General features: G+C 34.3%; 5 protein-coding genes across 6 annotated transcripts in view; 2 read left to right on the forward strand and 3 right to left on the reverse strand.

The window, feature by feature from the left end:
- Positions 1–16513, reverse strand: part of LOC124181471 (heparan-sulfate 6-O-sulfotransferase 1) — a 520983-nt gene that overhangs the window by 264408 nt on the left and 240062 nt on the right. The gene's annotated exons all lie outside the window — the stretch shown is intronic.
- On the forward strand, positions 432–2752 carry LOC124181475 (replication factor C subunit 3). 2 transcript variants are annotated; one of them, XM_046568089.1, is made up of 5 exons: positions 432–1006; positions 1336–1473; positions 1692–1857; positions 1960–2278; positions 2369–2752. In XM_046568089.1, exons 1-5 carry the CDS (start codon positions 920–922, stop codon positions 2724–2726), a joined length of 1068 nt encoding a protein of 355 aa, XP_046424045.1. In that variant the 5' UTR covers positions 432–919; the 3' UTR covers positions 2727–2752. The 2 variants fall into 2 exon arrangements, with proteins under 2 accessions (XP_046424045.1, XP_046424046.1); XM_046568090.1 differs by having other exon boundaries at positions 433–663.
- LOC124181495 (succinate dehydrogenase cytochrome b560 subunit, mitochondrial-like) lies at positions 3414–6192 on the reverse strand. Its single transcript, XM_046568128.1, has 5 exons — positions 5843–6192; positions 5695–5751; positions 4456–4655; positions 4226–4368; positions 3414–3693 (listed from the first exon to the last, which is right to left on the reverse strand). Exons 1-5 carry the CDS (start codon positions 5860–5862, stop codon positions 3589–3591), a joined length of 525 nt encoding a protein of 174 aa, XP_046424084.1. The 5' UTR covers positions 5863–6192; the 3' UTR covers positions 3414–3588.
- On the forward strand, positions 6359–10735 carry LOC124181469 (G patch domain-containing protein 4). The gene is made up of 2 exons (XM_046568077.1): positions 6359–6561; positions 7734–10735. The coding sequence occupies exons 1-2, from the start codon at positions 6513–6515 to the stop codon at positions 9032–9034; spliced, it is 1350 nt and encodes a 449-aa protein (XP_046424033.1). The 5' UTR covers positions 6359–6512; the 3' UTR covers positions 9035–10735.
- LOC124181464 (F-box-like/WD repeat-containing protein TBL1X) lies at positions 9580–16411 on the reverse strand. The gene is made up of 6 exons (XM_046568069.1): positions 16275–16411; positions 15059–15346; positions 13469–13821; positions 11555–11899; positions 10767–11135; positions 9580–10058 (listed from the first exon to the last, which is right to left on the reverse strand). The coding sequence occupies exons 1-6, from the start codon at positions 16330–16332 to the stop codon at positions 9927–9929; spliced, it is 1545 nt and encodes a 514-aa protein (XP_046424025.1). The 5' UTR covers positions 16333–16411; the 3' UTR covers positions 9580–9926.

The following is a 16513-nucleotide window of genomic DNA, read 5'->3' on the forward strand; positions in this document are numbered from 1 at the left end:
TCCAGGTTTTCTTTCTAAATAATGTTTCTCTCCCACTTTCCACGAAACTCCATTCGAAGGCTGACATACTAATGTGTCGTATGTATTGTATGTGTATGAAATATGTTCAATGAGAGGCCGCAGTCACTTAAATTCCCTAGATGAATTTGTTTCAATTTCTAAAAATAATCTATTGACTATCAAACATCGGAATTACGCTATCAATCACCTATACGCGATTTACAAACGATTTCCGTAAAAATAAATCTAATCGGGCTAAACAACGACACAGAACGACACAGTCGGACACAGCTGCGGAGCATGGTTGGACATTGTGTCGGATTCATTGCTGCCAATTTTTTAGTTAGAGATTTTATTTTCGACACATGGTATTGTTTATATTTATTTATTAAATGCAATGATAATCTACACGCGTTTCACAAATGTTTTTTTTTCCTGAAGCGCTCAATGATCCTAGATTTTTCGTTTAATGCATGAGCGGACTTTAGTAACTGAATTAAGAACCTCAAGGCGTTCCAACAAGCACCAAGGCACAGTGTTCGACCGTGTAACACAGTGTCACACTGTGTCTCCTTGCTGGAAAGCTCCCACTACATTTCAGTGTTTCCAGTCTTGTATTTCAGTAACCTCTATGGGTGGCGCCAATTGTAATTTTTGAGTGAGGTTATGCAAAAGAACATTTACTTATTGGAGATTCGTGTTATTTTAAATAGCATTTAGAGCAAACTATCCATCCACCCCCTTTAAAATATTGAGCATTATTTTACCGGGCACTAAATCCGTACATAATATATAAATTTTGATCTGTATAGACCGTAAAGTTTTAATCGGACTCGGTTTTCGTCAATTGTCAATTATTCAGTTGAATCTTGAGGCTTAATTACATTCAACCCATAAAGAGTGACTACATACTTTGAAAATGAGTTTGTGGGTTGACAAATATCGTCCCACTAATTTGGGAAAGCTTGATTATCATATTGAACAAGCCACACGTCTAGTGAACATGGTAATCCTCCTTTGTTATACATATGATATTCAACGTATTTCCTAAATATGAACATTTTCGGTTGTCTTACGGTTAATGAATCTAAGGAAATCCTAGACTTGCTACAAAATTTCTCTTAAAAATTCTTTGACGTTACAAATTTTAGCCCCATGCATTTTTTGCAATTATACTCATACTGCTTTTGAGCATAACATTACGAACTTTGCATCAATACAAGTACATATTCAATGATCGTTAAATTGAAATAATATTCCTTTGCAAATCTTTTTCCCAGTTTATAAAAAGTATTCTATGCCCAAACTTCCAACTTTAATATATTCTCAATATAGGTACAAGAAGGAGATTTTCCACATTTATTAGTATATGGACCCCCAGGAGCTGGGAAAAGAACACGAATAATGGGAATAATCAAAGAATTATATGGCAGTGGTGCTGAGAAATTACGAATGGAAAGCATGAATTTCGAGGTATCTGGTATTCTAAAATTATTTCAGTAATTGTAAGCCTTGAGTTCCATAATCGACTATCGTACTCTTATTTAATATAATTCGTCTTAATTTAATAATTTAACATTCAAGATTTTCTATTTTATTATTGAATTACACTTTAATTGTGCAAAATTTTATATCTCTATTTCATCCCGTTGTTCATCTTATATCGATTCACTTACCACCTGGTTTTTCAGACTCCGTCTCGAAAAAAACTTGAAATAATGACTATCAGCAGTAATTATCATATCGAAGTTAATCCTAGCGATGTGGGCATGTACGATAGGGTTGTTGTGATGGACCTCATAAAGACCGTAGCCCAAACACATCAGCTTGATGCAACGGGTCAAAGAGAGTTCAAAAGTAATGTTTTAGAAATCTACAAAAAAATAAATGAATCATGATCTCAAAGCATGCAACAACCACCTGTTAAAAATTTTATCAAAAATACATACTTATTTTTAGTTGTTCTGCTGACGAATGTTGATCAATTAACAAAAGATGCACAACACGCATTACGACGCACAATGGAAAAATATATGGCTACTTGCAGAATAATACTGTGCGCAAATTCAACTTCACGTGTCCTACCAGCTATTCGATCTCGTTGTTTGGGCATAAGAATACCAGCACCAAAGATCAATGAAATTACAACGATTCTGGAATCAATATGTAAGCGCGAGGGAGTCACTGTACCACATGAATTAGCAATCAGAATTGCTGAAGCTAGTGAAAGAAATTTGAGAAGAGCTATTTTAATGCTTGAGGCCTGCAAAGTTCAACAGTGAGTGACTACTGTAGTGAATTTATTTATTATGTTGTATCAATCCCATAGTCTTTTTTAATGTATATTCATTCATTCAACATGTTTCAGATATCCCTTCACTGTGAATCAAAACATTGCCGAACTTGACTGGAAAGTCTATATTCAGAACACTGCTAAGTTAATAATAGCGGAACAGTCACCTAAGAAACTGTTGGAAGTTCGCAGTAGACTGTATGATTTACTGACACATTGCATACCTTGTGACTTGATTTTCAAAGGGCTGCTGCAAGAATTAGTGAAAAATTGTGATCTTGAGCTTAAAACTCAAATAGCCACTACCGCTGCAGAGTACGAGCACAGAATGCATCATGGATCAAAAGCTATATTCCACTTAGAAGCATTTGTAGCAAGATTTATGGCAATTTATAAAAAATTCATGGAAACCTCCCTTGAAGCTTTCATGTAACAATCACTGATCGGCATTAAATGTGAGAGAACTTTTTTGAAATAATTGTGTCATAATTTTATGGATGATTTTTCATCAGCGTTTACCAACGTAACTTCTTTGTCCTATACCATTCTAAAATATGCGGGCCACATTTCCGTAACTGAAAGCTATGCACTGTATATTACAGTGATACAGTCCTGGAGTAGAGATCTCAAGGCTGTACCATGGCTTTTTACAGCAATATTCATAGCTTTCATACAACTTTGACCGCATTTCATGTACAGTCACTGACAAACTGACTCTCGTTTCTGCAAAAACATATGCAAGTTCAGTCCATATAGTCGTAGTTGTCAAATTCACTGCTCGTTATCCAGATTACCCAACTTTATCAAATGCAATAAGACATTGGTGACACCTGAATGGCAGAGTATTGAACTCTTGTGGCAACTATGTTGTATTTCCTTTTGGTTTCGTATCTGTATGAATTGCCGAAATTGAATTCGTAATTCTAGTAACAGAATTAACTAAAGCATTTTAAAAAACATTTAACTCTGTCATTGAGGCTATCATTTTCTTCAAATATTCAGGATATTGTTTACAGCTTGAATATTACACCACAGATATCAGGAACTGTAATTCATGGTAGAGTCTTTAAGTAACAATTTTTGGAGTTCCGATAGCACACTGAAAACTCATTAAAATCAATTGATATTCAACATAATTTTTATTATTTTGTATTATACATACTTGACATTCAAGAAAGGAAATAATTCGAATTTTGGCTCCATTCAAAGAACAATCCAAATTAGACAAATAATACTAATGATTTCACTTCAGTTGCTCAACCTTCAATGAAATACCTCCGAAATTCATAAAACTTTCAAAGTATTGCTAATACCACAGACAGAGCAGCAGCTGCGAGGACCATTGCATAGCCAGTGGTATAAACATCCTTTATACTGAGAAACACTCCCAAGTCCCAAGCCTGTACAAATTCACTGATTAAGATTTTTGCGCATATAGTAGTACATGCAATGCCTCAAAAGCAACTCTTGAATCTTAAATTTTCAATAGATAAATCATTTTTTATTTTTCTTAATGGAAACGATGTACTTTTCAAGAACCGACGTGAGACAACTATTGGTGAGTAGAGAGTGATTAGTGTAAGGCCGAAAATACTGTTTAATTTCAGTAACAAGAATTCAAATTCAATGAAGCTTTAGAGTGCCAGATATTTTAATCGCATAGTCAAGATTCTGTGACATGTAAACTGATGAACCTTAGACTGTTAGAAGGAACTGTTTTTGAATCAAAGGTCGCAAATAGTAAAAAAATTACAAACTAAAATTGACTGTTAACTGCTGCTTTTTGAAATGTGCAGCGATTTATACAACTAATCGTGCACGGCAAATTTCGGCACTCTGTGTACAATGAAATCACCACCAATAGTGTTACACAAACTTTGGAAGGCTGTGGCGAGGTAAAATAATTTACAATTACGATTAGAAATAACTTACCAAGTGACGAATTCCGTTGCAAAAATGGAATGCTACTGGAAAAGCAAGAGCGATTTTACCAACTGCGATCGCAACTGCTGGCAAACATAACGCGTGCACAGCTTCAATCATGCATGGCATTCCACCAGGCATGAAAAGAGTACCTAAAATATGAAAGTAAAAGACAGATCATGGTCACATACAGCTTTTAATAATTGCGGACATAATCTTGACATTATCTTATTACTCACTCAATCCAATTGTTGCTGCGTAACCTGACAATATTATCCCTGTAGCTCTGTGTGAGATTGAAAGCAGAGTCGTTATTTGCACTTGATAAATGGTCAAGTGAGGAGACATCGGTCTCTTGAGACGCATATTCTTCTCATCGTGATTCTCATGCACTGCTACTTTTTCTAATGCAGCATTTGATGTGGAAACAGCTAGGTTTCTGTGAAATCAAAAAAAGCATAAACCATAAATGCAGCAAAATGAAATATTCAAGTAATGAACTTTCATAGACTTATGCAATTTTTCTACACCTCTTGATTTTTTAAAATCTTCATTGTGTACCTATAACATCTTAAACAAACTGTTTTCTTCCTTGATAAAACTGCAAACAATCGATTCATACAACTTTCGTTCAAAAAAAAGGGGGGGGGAGGGGGGGGGGGTGAATATCATCAGCACATTATTTCTGACAATATATAGAGAATTCAATTTGATTTCGATTGACACAACCTTCGCAAATATATCTTTGCATCATTATTTCTAACAATTTCCATGGGAAAAGAACACTATAGGTACATTAAAACTTCGATTGAGAACTGTCGACTCCAAATTCATTGCTATTGATATTAGAAATTAATAAAAATTTTATTCGCACTTTTTAAGAAGCAATATTGAATGAAACTGTAGTGCGTTATCTTTGTTGATACTATTACAAATTATGAAATATTCAACCAATGGGAAGTGAAACCATAGTTTAGTTTACTCTTACAAATCAAAGCAAGCTATGGCAATTTCAAGCCAGACAAACGTTTATTTTTCATAAAAAATAATACAAGAATGTGATGTACTCAAAAGAAATGGTTGAATAGTCAAACTTTCGAATGAAGGTAACTTCAGTTTTATGTTTGTACATAATTATGTATACGTCAAAATAGTATTGTGTAGTTTTTATCACATCCCATTCTAATAGTGGTCACTTTCTGTATTTAGCTATACATTCCGTTTGTTTCATTATAATGCTTTTTCGACTGCATCAGATGAAAGTCAACAACTATGAAATCACACAAGGTGTAGTGTTATGAGAGTGAAGCTCATATCAACGTTATTTAAACTCTACATCATCTAGGAAAATAAAATTGACATCAGCAACGGGTAATTACTTAAAACAGATATACATTTGATAAATGGTACTGAATACATAAAGTTTGTAGGTTATGCGATTTATAAATAAAGCATACATATGCCATTACGTAACTTACTTGCTGGTGTAAAACCCTCGGAACCCGTTGACACCCAAGTTACGTCTACAAAGCAACCTGAAATTCCACCGTTATATAAACCTACTTTTTCAGTGCAACTTATCAAACTTTCGACAATTCTTTAACAATAACACATAATTAATCATACCTTGTGTAACTGAGAGCCATGTTACCGAAATTAATTAAACCACTGGTAATGAACAATAAGTGTCAGGTCTGATATTTATATTGAATAAACGTAGAATTACGCTGTCAGTCGAGGCAAGTATTAAATGCTGTATCAATTGAAAAATCGTTAATATGTGATGAAAAGATGAAACCGAGCGAACACCGCAGCAGACAACTCTTCTCTGCAGTGTTACACATGTCACACACCTGATTGAAATAACTTTTAAGGGTATGTGATACGTCTATTTTACCGACACATCGACTAATTCTTGTTTATACTACTTTTTGAAATGAAATATCATTAACAACCGTCCGAGCAGCACCGTTACAATAAGAACTTAGAGCATATACTACGGGAATATAGTGAATCTTGATGGTTTTTTTTTTCAATATTTAGATGCAATAATTATGGTATTCACCTCATGTTTCGCGCTGCGTTCAGTTGTTATTAGCGTCAGCAGTTAGTTTCAGAGCGAATCAAAATCTGTTTACAAAAGAAGGTGGCCAATCGCATGCGTCCAGTAGCAGCGACCGGATACAGCCACTCGTGATTAAAAATCACCCTGCAGCCGGGTGACATTTCAATGCGGAAGACGCAGTACGCATGCAGCTTGCAGCCATTGCAACACGAGGTTAGTTGAGGCGTCAACATGGCAAATTTTGCCAAAGCCCAGCTCTTGAAGTACGGATGGACAGAAGGTAAGATTGGTGTTCTGGATTATAATATCGAGTAGGAAACTGAGCCTTATAAACGTAGCACATTCAGAGAAGAAACATTACTTATCGCTTCATTTCCTGCGGCGCAATAGACCGCGTTAAAGTTAAACATAACCTACATTTGTCGCCACTCATTCTGCATGGTAGCAAATAACACATAAATACTGAATTAGTTTTTTTCACAACTGCATTCGATCATACTTCAATACATTTGACATACAAACATTTTTCTCTGTATTCAGAGAAAACGGGAAGTTATTACATTTATTCTGAAAATAAAAATCGAGTTTTTACGGGATCTTGACTTTCGGAGATCTAGAGAATCGCTTACAATCATTGTCATGTGGTACATATGTGAATGATGCATTTTCTTGTCCATTGAGATTTCACAAACAATTCTCATCATTCTGCCTCGACTGATGTGGTTTTGCTTGACTAGAACTGGTTAGGTTATAGGCAAAATTAGCAAGTGGTTCCCAGGCTATTTGCCAAATTGTAACTTTAGTTGACTTGCAATAACTACAAAATAAAAGGACCAATTTACGTAAAATTTGATCCAAAAGATTTTCATTTAATTTAAAACTGATCAGTTTGTAGAAAAAATCAGCCAAGCTATCTCTCATGTTCTTTGCAAAATTTAAAATCTATTTTGACCACAGGAATATACTTTGTGCCAGTGCATCAAGCGAAATTCATAAGACAATTTTTAGACCAATTTCTGAAGCTTCAACTAGTACGTGACCGTAATATTCGTGATACAGCTTTTTCCTTCAAAAACTGAAAATGATTGTAAGTTAGACTGCCCTATAATTCTGGTGCTAGTTCATATTTTATGAATGTGCCGAAAGAAGTCATTTCATGTTTACACATAATTCCTCGATACATATGCTAGAAAAATTCATTTTAAGAATATTAATCGAGCATTTTTGAAATAAATGAAGTTACTTTTTGATTATTTTATGTCTGTTTAGTTGTGGCTTCTGGGGAAAAACATATTTAATTTATGGACTTCATATTGTAATTTTTATTTTTTGTTATCCATTAGAAAGTTTTTGTTTTAATATAGTGATCTCCAATCCCAGTACAGTTATTCAATTAATATTGTTTACACAAAGATTGAAAACCAGTATTATATTTATTTTTTGTTTTTACAGGCAAAGGTCTTGGGAAAAATGAAAGCGGTATTCCAGAGCCTATAAAACCCAAGTTAAAATTCGATCATGCAGGAATAGGTCATGATTCAGCTGAACAATTCACATATCACTGGTGGGAAAATGTGTTCAACGAAGCAGCTAAAAACATATCAATTGATTCAAATGATCAGGGGATTTCAATGAAGGTCATTGATGACGATACACCTAATATAACTACAAAAAAATCAAACCTCAAAGTTTTGCAAAAAAAGCAGAAGCTCCAATATGGGAATTTCTTGAAGACCTCTACACTCTTGAATGATGGGAAGGTAATCAACGAGAACACACCACATATAAATATAGACACCACTGACAACAAGATGAATCATGTGGAATTAACGGATGAAGAATTGTTTAAAGCTTGTGGAGGAAGAACAGCACACAAAGGTGCAAGACATGGGTTAACATTAAATGGGAAATTGGCACGAATTGCGAAGCAAGAACAGCAGCTGCTAGCAAAAATGAATCAAATCAAAGCAGAGAAAGATGCCTTGAGTTGTAGTCTTGCACAAGTGATAGAGGCCACTTATAACTTTGATAATGTGAGGCTTAAAAGGCATGCCAAAACTAAAAAGAAAATAGCAAAAACTGATCGTGAATCAGTAAAAAATGCTAACGAGCCAGTAAGTGGTACAGGACCACAGCCAAGCTGTTCCTATGCTGAATGTCCCAATGCCGAGGACAATTCAGATATACCGAATTCTAATTGGAAAAAAAAGAGGATCGAAACAAGGAAACGAAAGTCATCGAATATTCTTAAAGGATCAGTGAAAATTGATGTAGATGTCATTGAAAATCAGTGTAAATGGCTAGATACTATTGAGTCTAATCAATCAGTGCTGAATGATAATGCAAACGCCGTTGACGAAGACAGTGAGCTTGTGATTCCACCACTAACTAAAGTGCCAAGACTGCATGTAAAATCGAAGAAAAGTCGAAAAAAAGAAAAGAGAAAAATTAACGACCTAACAGAACAACTGGACAACTCCTGTATGATCGATGAATCTATAATTGTATCCAGAAAACGGAAGGGGGAGAGTCGCGAAATCGTTAATGATATACTGACAACCATTTTTGAACAATATAGTTCGACAGCCAAAAAATGCAAACTACATAAGCAGGATAGTGTTAGCGATGAAGCACATAAATTGAATAGCAGAATTTTCAAGAAAAAAAGAAATGCGCACCGATGTAAAGACAAGCAAAAATTAGAGCGTATCACGAAAAAGTTAATGTCAGTTGATTTAGGGAATAAATTTTGAAAAATGGAAAAAATGTGAAGCAGTCTAATACTAAAGTACATTGCATCATGCAAAACTTGGACACTTGAAATCTCGTAATTCAAAAATGTACCTAAACTCTGCTGATCGTTTGGTACTCATATCGATGCCGAAAGATTCGAGGCATTGCACAGCTAAAACCAGAAAAATTTTCTCAAATCTGGAAAAGTCCAATTTCAATTTTTCGAAGGGCAAGAAACGTACAGTGTTGAAGAACTTTCAATATTTTCCCATATTTAATTAGTTATTTAACATAATTTGTGTATGTTTGTTTAGTCAGATTTAACTCGGATAATACTGGATTTAGTTTCTTCATCAATACAAATACCCACATTTGTAAAAGTATTTATAATAAAAAACTTGCAAAACATACTTAGTATGTAGAACGAATACATATTGTCAAAAACGAAACAGAAGTAAATCTAAAGTAAATATTTTCGTTCCGAATTAAAAAACTAATGCAAGATTTGTTCCACTGTAACTAGGTAACTATTTATGCATCATAATCCAATAAACCAAGGTATAAGTCTGTTCATAGAAGTTTATTTTCATCGGTTTGTCATTCTATAAAATTAGTACTAGTGGTGGTAGTTATAATAATAATGTGTCTAAACGGTTTTTGCATCTTAAAACTGTCGGTTGTAAAATTACTAAATGGTTGATAATATGCAGATGCTATATCTCAGCTTGGAAATTCAGAGTGAAAAGTAGTTATCCTTTGCATGAATGCCAGACTTCTGATGTATGAATAACTAATGACTTACTGGATGTATTCGACGGATTTATTTTTGCACAACAAATGTACAAAATAATAATAATAATAAAAAAGTAGTTAAATATTATGTTAAATAGATACAGTCTGGTAAAGATATGATTACAATTTGCGTAGATCGAGGACGAAAACACTTCCATCGGAGGCAGAGGCCCCAACTTTGTCTCCACGACTGTTCCAACATACTTCAAAGATTCCACCGGTGCCTTTGTAACTATGTACCAGCTGCCCACTCTAAATGATTGAAATCCAGATTAATTCGTCATAAACAAGTTGAACATTTCACGAAAGATGCATTTTTTAGTAATAACAAAACAATTATCAGTTGTCGCATTTTATGACAAATTATTCTTCATATAAATCTATGATCAATGGATTGAAATTCGATATCATAAGTGTATATACGAGAAGGCGACTATAAAATTTTGGGAGTTTATATCTCAACAACCAGGTATTCAAATGGCGTGTGAACTTGTTGCCAAGCGCACCACTCAATGGCGCAGAGAACAGTTTAGCAGCAACATTTTCTAAGGTAGCTGGTTGTTTTGGCTCGTTTGGTTGATTCTATATACCATAATTAGATAAACTAATTTCAATTAGATAAAAACTTAGTTGTTGCAAATTTGCAAAATTCTGGTGTATTGGTTTTTTCATCTATTCCTTCTTATTTCATCGTCTCAATAAACATCATTGATTCCGCTTTCATGAACATGAAAAACAGTAGGTCTGGTCTTTCGTCATGTCGTTCACAATCACAGGCGTGTAATGTATATGCTACTTTAAACTGAGGTAGCTGATGACAAATGAGAATTTACTGAATTTCGATATTTGCGTATCAACAATATAAAGTACATGCTGTTCTTGAGCAAATGCAGTTAAGGCTGAACAATAAAAACACAGTTATAGAATGATATTCGTGATAACATTGTAATAAAAACTAACCTGAGTAGACCAAATGTGGACGCACTTATCGAAGCTACCACTGGCAAGGAATTTACCATCCGGACTGAAGGCTACACTGTAGACAGGCTCTGTATGTTTTGTGAGCGTGTGTATACAGGCACCCCTTTCAACATCCCACAATCTCACAGTAGAATCAAATGATGCACTGGCCAGGATTAAATTCATACTTGGATTGTGCGTTCCTGGGCCCGTAGGTGACCATTTAATAGTATAAATCTCTTTACTGTGAGCTTGTAAGTCGTGTACGCAGGTGTCTTGTTTCATTGACCAAATCTTCAAAGTCATATCATCTGAACAACTAGCAAGCAAATTTCCTTGGGGATCCCACTTGATCGCATTTACCTCATTCTGTGTATGTAACGAAGCAATGTAATAAGAATAATTTTAAGCTTATTATTATTTATTCAATTACAAAAGATCAATGTTAACATGCTTGTTATAATCACATAAGGTGCAAACAATTTTAAGAAAGAATAATGAAGGTTAGTGCAAAAATTCAGTATTTTTTAACAGATTTCTGACGTCTTGTGAATTATGAATAAAAGATTAACAAAAATTACGGTGAACATTGAACTGAAATTGCTTCTGGCTGCACCATTAAATAATATACACTAAATTTTATTTGTGTATCTAATGCTTACAAACCAACTGTGGATACTTTAATTATTACTGGCAATCACATTTAGATCCGACGATCAAGTATTATTGATTCAATATAAATATAAGGTCATTATTCATATTTGTTTCTGAACTCAAGATATACTAACCGTGTGTCCCTGAAAACTCTTGACTGGCTTATCAACACTCAACTTGCAAACGTGAATGCACTGATCAGTGGAGCAACTGGCAAAGGAAGTGTTCGTCTGCCAGTCAACATCTAAAGCAGGAGCAGAATGAAAACTGAACTGCTGAGTACATTGACCACTCGCAGCATCCCAAATAATAGTAGTTTTATCAACGCCTGCACTGAGAATATAATTCCCTCGTTTGTTCCATTTCAGGGCGAAGATAGGACCCTTGTGTTGCCCGAGTGTAGACGCTAATTGTCCATCGGTTGTCCAAATCCTGGCATATCCATCATAGCTACCAGTAGCAAGCAGCTTGCCGTCACACTAATTGATAACAATCAAAGTGGAAAAGAAGCTTGCTAAATCAATTTTATGCTCAAAAACTCAAGCTTTATAACTGGTACAAATAAAGATCTGCAAATGCTGTTATTGGAGGATAGTTAAGGCAAGGGATATATTTAGCAGCTTCAAAAATTCGAACATTTTTTTATTCCATAAAATGTTAGTATAACCTTTCAAGAATCTAAATTCCACAGCCCATAAATAAATTCAAGTCCTTCGAGTCCTGAACTACCAGATAGGTATGTATGTTAGTGGGATGACTTTGCGTGATACAGAAATTGCAATGGGAACGAATAAACAATATCGAAGTTACACAAACGATATTTTGAAATGTTCGAGCTTGCTGGCAAGCACACTTCACATCATTCAGTTGTAGGTAGGAGCTGTCAGCAGAGCTCGGCGTATTATTTTATTAATTGAATCCAAGAAAATGAACTTTGCAAAGAATCTGAGGGCGTTTTGTATGGTGCAGGAATCGCTGATTAGCCGGTAAGTGATTGAAGTCACTAAAATATGAACCTCAATATTTGTTTAATTATTTTATTTCAGAATAAGGCCATTATTACTAGTAAAAAAGCGCATAATTTCCCTCAGTATTGAGTCGTAAAATGGAGATACTTGGCTTTGACTTTATCTTAAAGCATTGTCAAGCTAGTTGAAAATGAGGACAAAATAAGCTTGACGATGTTTCTTTCCGAATGCTTGACCATTTTTACTCACTGAGATACATCCCGATAATAGATTCTGTCTGTTTACTGTTGAGTATATCAAGACTCTATGACACCACCTATTTTGCACGACATAAGCAGATCATGTTTGTGTCAAGGAATATTCAGCTTTGGAAAAATTATATAATCCACAAGTTGGTTTTGTAGATACTCATGACTTTTATTATTTGTGTCGGTTTAAAGACAAATGTTAAGAAGCTGTAGAAAGATTGTTAGCGAAATGATACAAACATATGGTACTATGGCTCTAATGCGAATCAAAAATATAACTTTAAGAAAAATGTGATGTCAAAAAAACTTTCAGATTTGTGGTAAGTACTAAAAATATTCAACATTTGTTTTCGAATGTAAGTAAGATATAATTCATCTGACGATAGGTGAATGTCCTGGATTTTGTACTTAACAGCATTTACAGATTTAGATTTGCAGTACATAAGCTGATAAAACTAATAAATCAAGATATCATATATACCAGAAATTATTTTTTTATACCTGCATGGAAAATTCGACTTCTCGCAGAGAATAGGGATTAGCGAATGCTTTTGATATGCATAATGGGTGCAACTAGCACCACCGGGCGTAATGAGAGCCAAACTCGGCTGAGATACTACTCGGCCACGGGAACTCAGTAATATTTTCATTAAATTTTATTTCTATTTTCTATAGCCGAACTCCACATGGCAGGTTGTGCAAAAAATGTGATTGTAATTAGTGCGGGTTTGCAATTCCTGACTTGGACAAATGCTGCACGAACCAAAGGCTTCATACTCGTCGGCAATCATCAACATAACTCTCTGACTGCACAATATATTATTTTACTTACATTCCAATCCAACGAAGTGACATCTTTGTTACTGGGAACTTCAGTTCCACCTTTTTGAATGCAGTGTCGAAGTACGAGTTGACTTGGTGCTTGTGAGTTATCAGTCATGTCCCAGATTCGTGCTGTACTGTCTCCAGAACCAGATGCGAGTAAGTCTGTCGTCGGATTCCACGCGCAAATAAAAACTTCGGATTCATGGCCTCGTAAGACGGTCGCCTTACTTGCCGGGATTTCAACAGCACTAGTACCGGCACTAGCACTAGTACCTTGTTGCTGCTGTTCGTCAACTTCCATCTCTCCCCGATCACCGACTCTTTCGTTCATCCCCACACCAACACCAACATTTGGCGTTACTACAGACAGAATAACAATTTCTACTTCATTCATGAACTTTGACTTGTGTATTTATAGTAACGCTTTCACACAAAAAGATGTTATTATGTGTGTTTGCCATACTTAACGGACAATTCACCATTTATTGTAACAGAACTTTGCTTCACTACACATATCTTAGTTATAGCAAATTAGCAAATACTTCTTTTTTACCAAAATAGAAAAAAAAAAGCATTCAGCATGTTATAATAAAACTAATATGGTGGAAAGCCCTGAAATGTAAATTGTCCGAAAATGTTGGCAGTCCTTTTCTATACCGGGATTGCTGAGGAGGTTCAAAAAAATTACATTTTTTAAGAACCAGGGTGTATCCGGAAATTTTCAATAAATTAAGGTTACGATAAAAACAAAAAAAGCAACATGTGTTGTTCAAAATTGATCCATTAGGTTCGAGGTATGTTTCTCATGCCAGAAGATTTGACATCTGCCAAAATTTATTTAAGATATTTTTTAATATTGGAAATTTTGTGAATTAGCATTCTATGAGTTTCTGGAAAAAAGTTAGTCAATTTATACACCTAAAGAGGTTTATCAGCTCAAAGTCAATACGTTTTAGGTAATTCATTATGAGATGGATGTACAAGCTTTTAAAACAGTCAAATATCTGACATGTTCATTTGATACCACTCTGCGATAAGTAATGACTAAATAAAATGTTATTTAAAAGACAATTTTCTACAATCCCACAACAACAATTTTTCTTTCATAACATTGGATTCATAACGTATTGAATTTTTCAAGATTGCATTAATGTTGTGTCTGATATCGAGAACAATCTATTGTGGTTAATTTGTAAGAAACAATTTTCGTAACAAAGTAATCAATCATGGAGTGAGATTAAAGGAGTCTCAAATCGATATTGAAGTTTTTGCTATAATTTTCGTATTTCTATTTTTTGCATTTCTAGAAGAATCACCATAGCGTACAAATCTAACAATTTGATGAACATACAAAGTGAGATCATCTCATGATAAAACTGCCACAGTATTGAATTTCAACATAATAACCTCCACTACAAGTACCTCACCTTAAATGCACACAATAAAAAATGATCAATTCTTAATGAGATAACAGTACAATGGATTTCATAGTGGAGCTACACTGGTCACTTGACGAGAAATGAAATTCAACCCTTTCAAAAGAAAAAATTACACAACATAAAATACAGGGACTCTTGCAGTAGATGCAATTCTTTACCTTCTTCCCCATTGGTATCTTGCACTTCAGTTTTAACCTGCTGCTTTTGCTGATTTTGTTGATTTTGCCGTGATGCAACAACGTCTGGCATAACAGCATCGATGAGTGACAAGGATTCGACCATTCTTTGTTCAGTGCCATCTTCACCAATTGATATTTCAGCCTCTGTATACTGTAAACCTTTTTGAAGAATGGATAGTAGGGCTGCAGGTGGTACCAGCGCACCATTTATGTTACTCTGTGATATATGAGACTCTATACCAAAGGTATATGCAGAATGTTGGAAACCTATCAAATTAAATCAGATTGTTGTTAATTTATTGTATTTGAATTTTAATTTTGTCAAAATGAAAATAAATAAATAACAAAGTTCAAGTTTGTAGAATAAGTCATCAATTATTAAAGCTTTAATTTACTGTTTCTTTCATTTTTTCTAATCTTCTAAAATGGAATAATGCAGTTAAGTTCAATGCTTAGGATTCTAAAACAGTATTAGGTTTTGAGGAAATTTTCTAAACTTTTCAATTCTTCTCTTTTCAACCAATATGTTGTTCCAGACATTTAGATCGATAAAGCTTGACTGAAGTCTGTCATATTAAATACATGAGGATTAACTAAAACTTTATAAGCTATCCAAAAGTACGAAATGGTAAACTTGAGACTAAATGTTCAACCAATAAGCGTTTGTCCATGATCAAAGCTCCAAACAGGCAAAACTTGATCTTTTGTTTGAAAACTTATTTAATCGAAAGTTCAGACACATCCAATATGAGTATGTGATTTTTAGCTCCGTTTTCACCCTTAAATCTATTAAATGGCCATATTTTTTGTTGATTTTTGATTTCATTACTTTCTTTTATAAATTGAGATAAACTTTCATTAGCTGTTCTAAATTTGATTTCTGCACTGATTGTTAAAACAAAAAAAAATTTCTTTATATCAATGTGATAACGATTTCATGAAATCTTATTCCGAAGTTGGTTATAAACGGGCGTTACGGAAATTTATAGTATTATAAATTTCAAGAAACCAAGTTATCGTGACAGTAGAACTCGAATCCCATGAAATTAGTATACCAAGTGCTACCCTGATAGGACTACCAAACAATACGTTAACAAAAGATAAAATATATTCTTAATATCCTGGATAAGTAATTAAATACTTAAGACATTTTGTTCAAAGGTTAAGTTAAATTAGGTTAGGTTGAACAGCGTACCAGATTCCTGTAAATATCTATACACTAAAAAGTTGACTTCATCACTTGAGAAACTCATTTTTTTCCGTTCACTGGTTAACTTAGCACAACATTCTTAATATTATCACAAAGAGCAAAATTAAATGATATCACATCAGTTTATGTTATGTATACCGACGCTGGTTTTCCGCGTCGCCGTAGTAGGATAAAGAAAACAAATGAACAACTCCCTGTACCGACTGCATTAAACTTAGCATTTG

The sequence above is a fragment of the Neodiprion fabricii genome, chromosome 4 (genome assembly GCF_021155785.1).
Source record: "Neodiprion fabricii isolate iyNeoFabr1 chromosome 4, iyNeoFabr1.1, whole genome shotgun sequence".
In the NCBI taxonomy this organism is placed as follows: Eukaryota; Metazoa; Arthropoda; class Insecta; order Hymenoptera; family Diprionidae; genus Neodiprion; species Neodiprion fabricii.

Excerpts from the sequence above, each read along its gene's own strand:
- LOC124181475 (XM_046568089.1), top strand. The coding sequence starts at position 920 with ATGAGTTTGTGGGTTGACAAATATCGTCCCACTAATTTGGGAAAGCTT. Across the intron at positions 1,858-1,959 it reads GGGTCAAAGAGAGTTCAAAA|TTGTTCTGCTGACGAATGTT; the intron begins GTAATGTTTTAG and ends ACTTATTTTTAG. Across the intron at positions 2,279-2,368 it reads GAGGCCTGCAAAGTTCAACA|ATATCCCTTCACTGTGAATC; the intron begins GTGAGTGACTAC and ends AACATGTTTCAG.
- LOC124181495 (XM_046568128.1), bottom strand. The coding sequence starts at position 5,862 with ATGGCTCTCAGTTACACAAG. Across the intron at positions 5,752-5,842 it reads ATGGCTCTCAGTTACACAAG|GTTGCTTTGTAGACGTAACT; the intron begins GTATGATTAATT and ends GTGGAATTTCAG. Across the intron at positions 4,369-4,455 it reads CGCAGCAACAATTGGATTGA|GTACTCTTTTCATGCCTGGT; the intron begins GTGAGTAATAAG and ends TTCATATTTTAG.
- LOC124181469 (XM_046568077.1), top strand. The coding sequence starts at position 6,513 with ATGGCAAATTTTGCCAAAGCCCAGCTCTTGAAGTACGGATGGACAGAA. Across the intron at positions 6,562-7,733 it reads GAAGTACGGATGGACAGAAG|GCAAAGGTCTTGGGAAAAAT; the intron begins GTAAGATTGGTG and ends TTGTTTTTACAG.
- LOC124181464 (XM_046568069.1), bottom strand. The coding sequence starts at position 16,332 with ATGAGTTTCTCAAGTGATGAAGTCAACTTTTTAGTGTATAGATATTTA. Across the intron at positions 15,347-16,274 it reads TAGATATTTACAGGAATCTG|GTTTCCAACATTCTGCATAT; the intron begins GTACGCTGTTCA and ends TTAATTTGATAG. Across the intron at positions 13,822-15,058 it reads AGATACCAATGGGGAAGAAG|TAACGCCAAATGTTGGTGTT; the intron begins GTAAAGAATTGC and ends TTCTGTCTGTAG.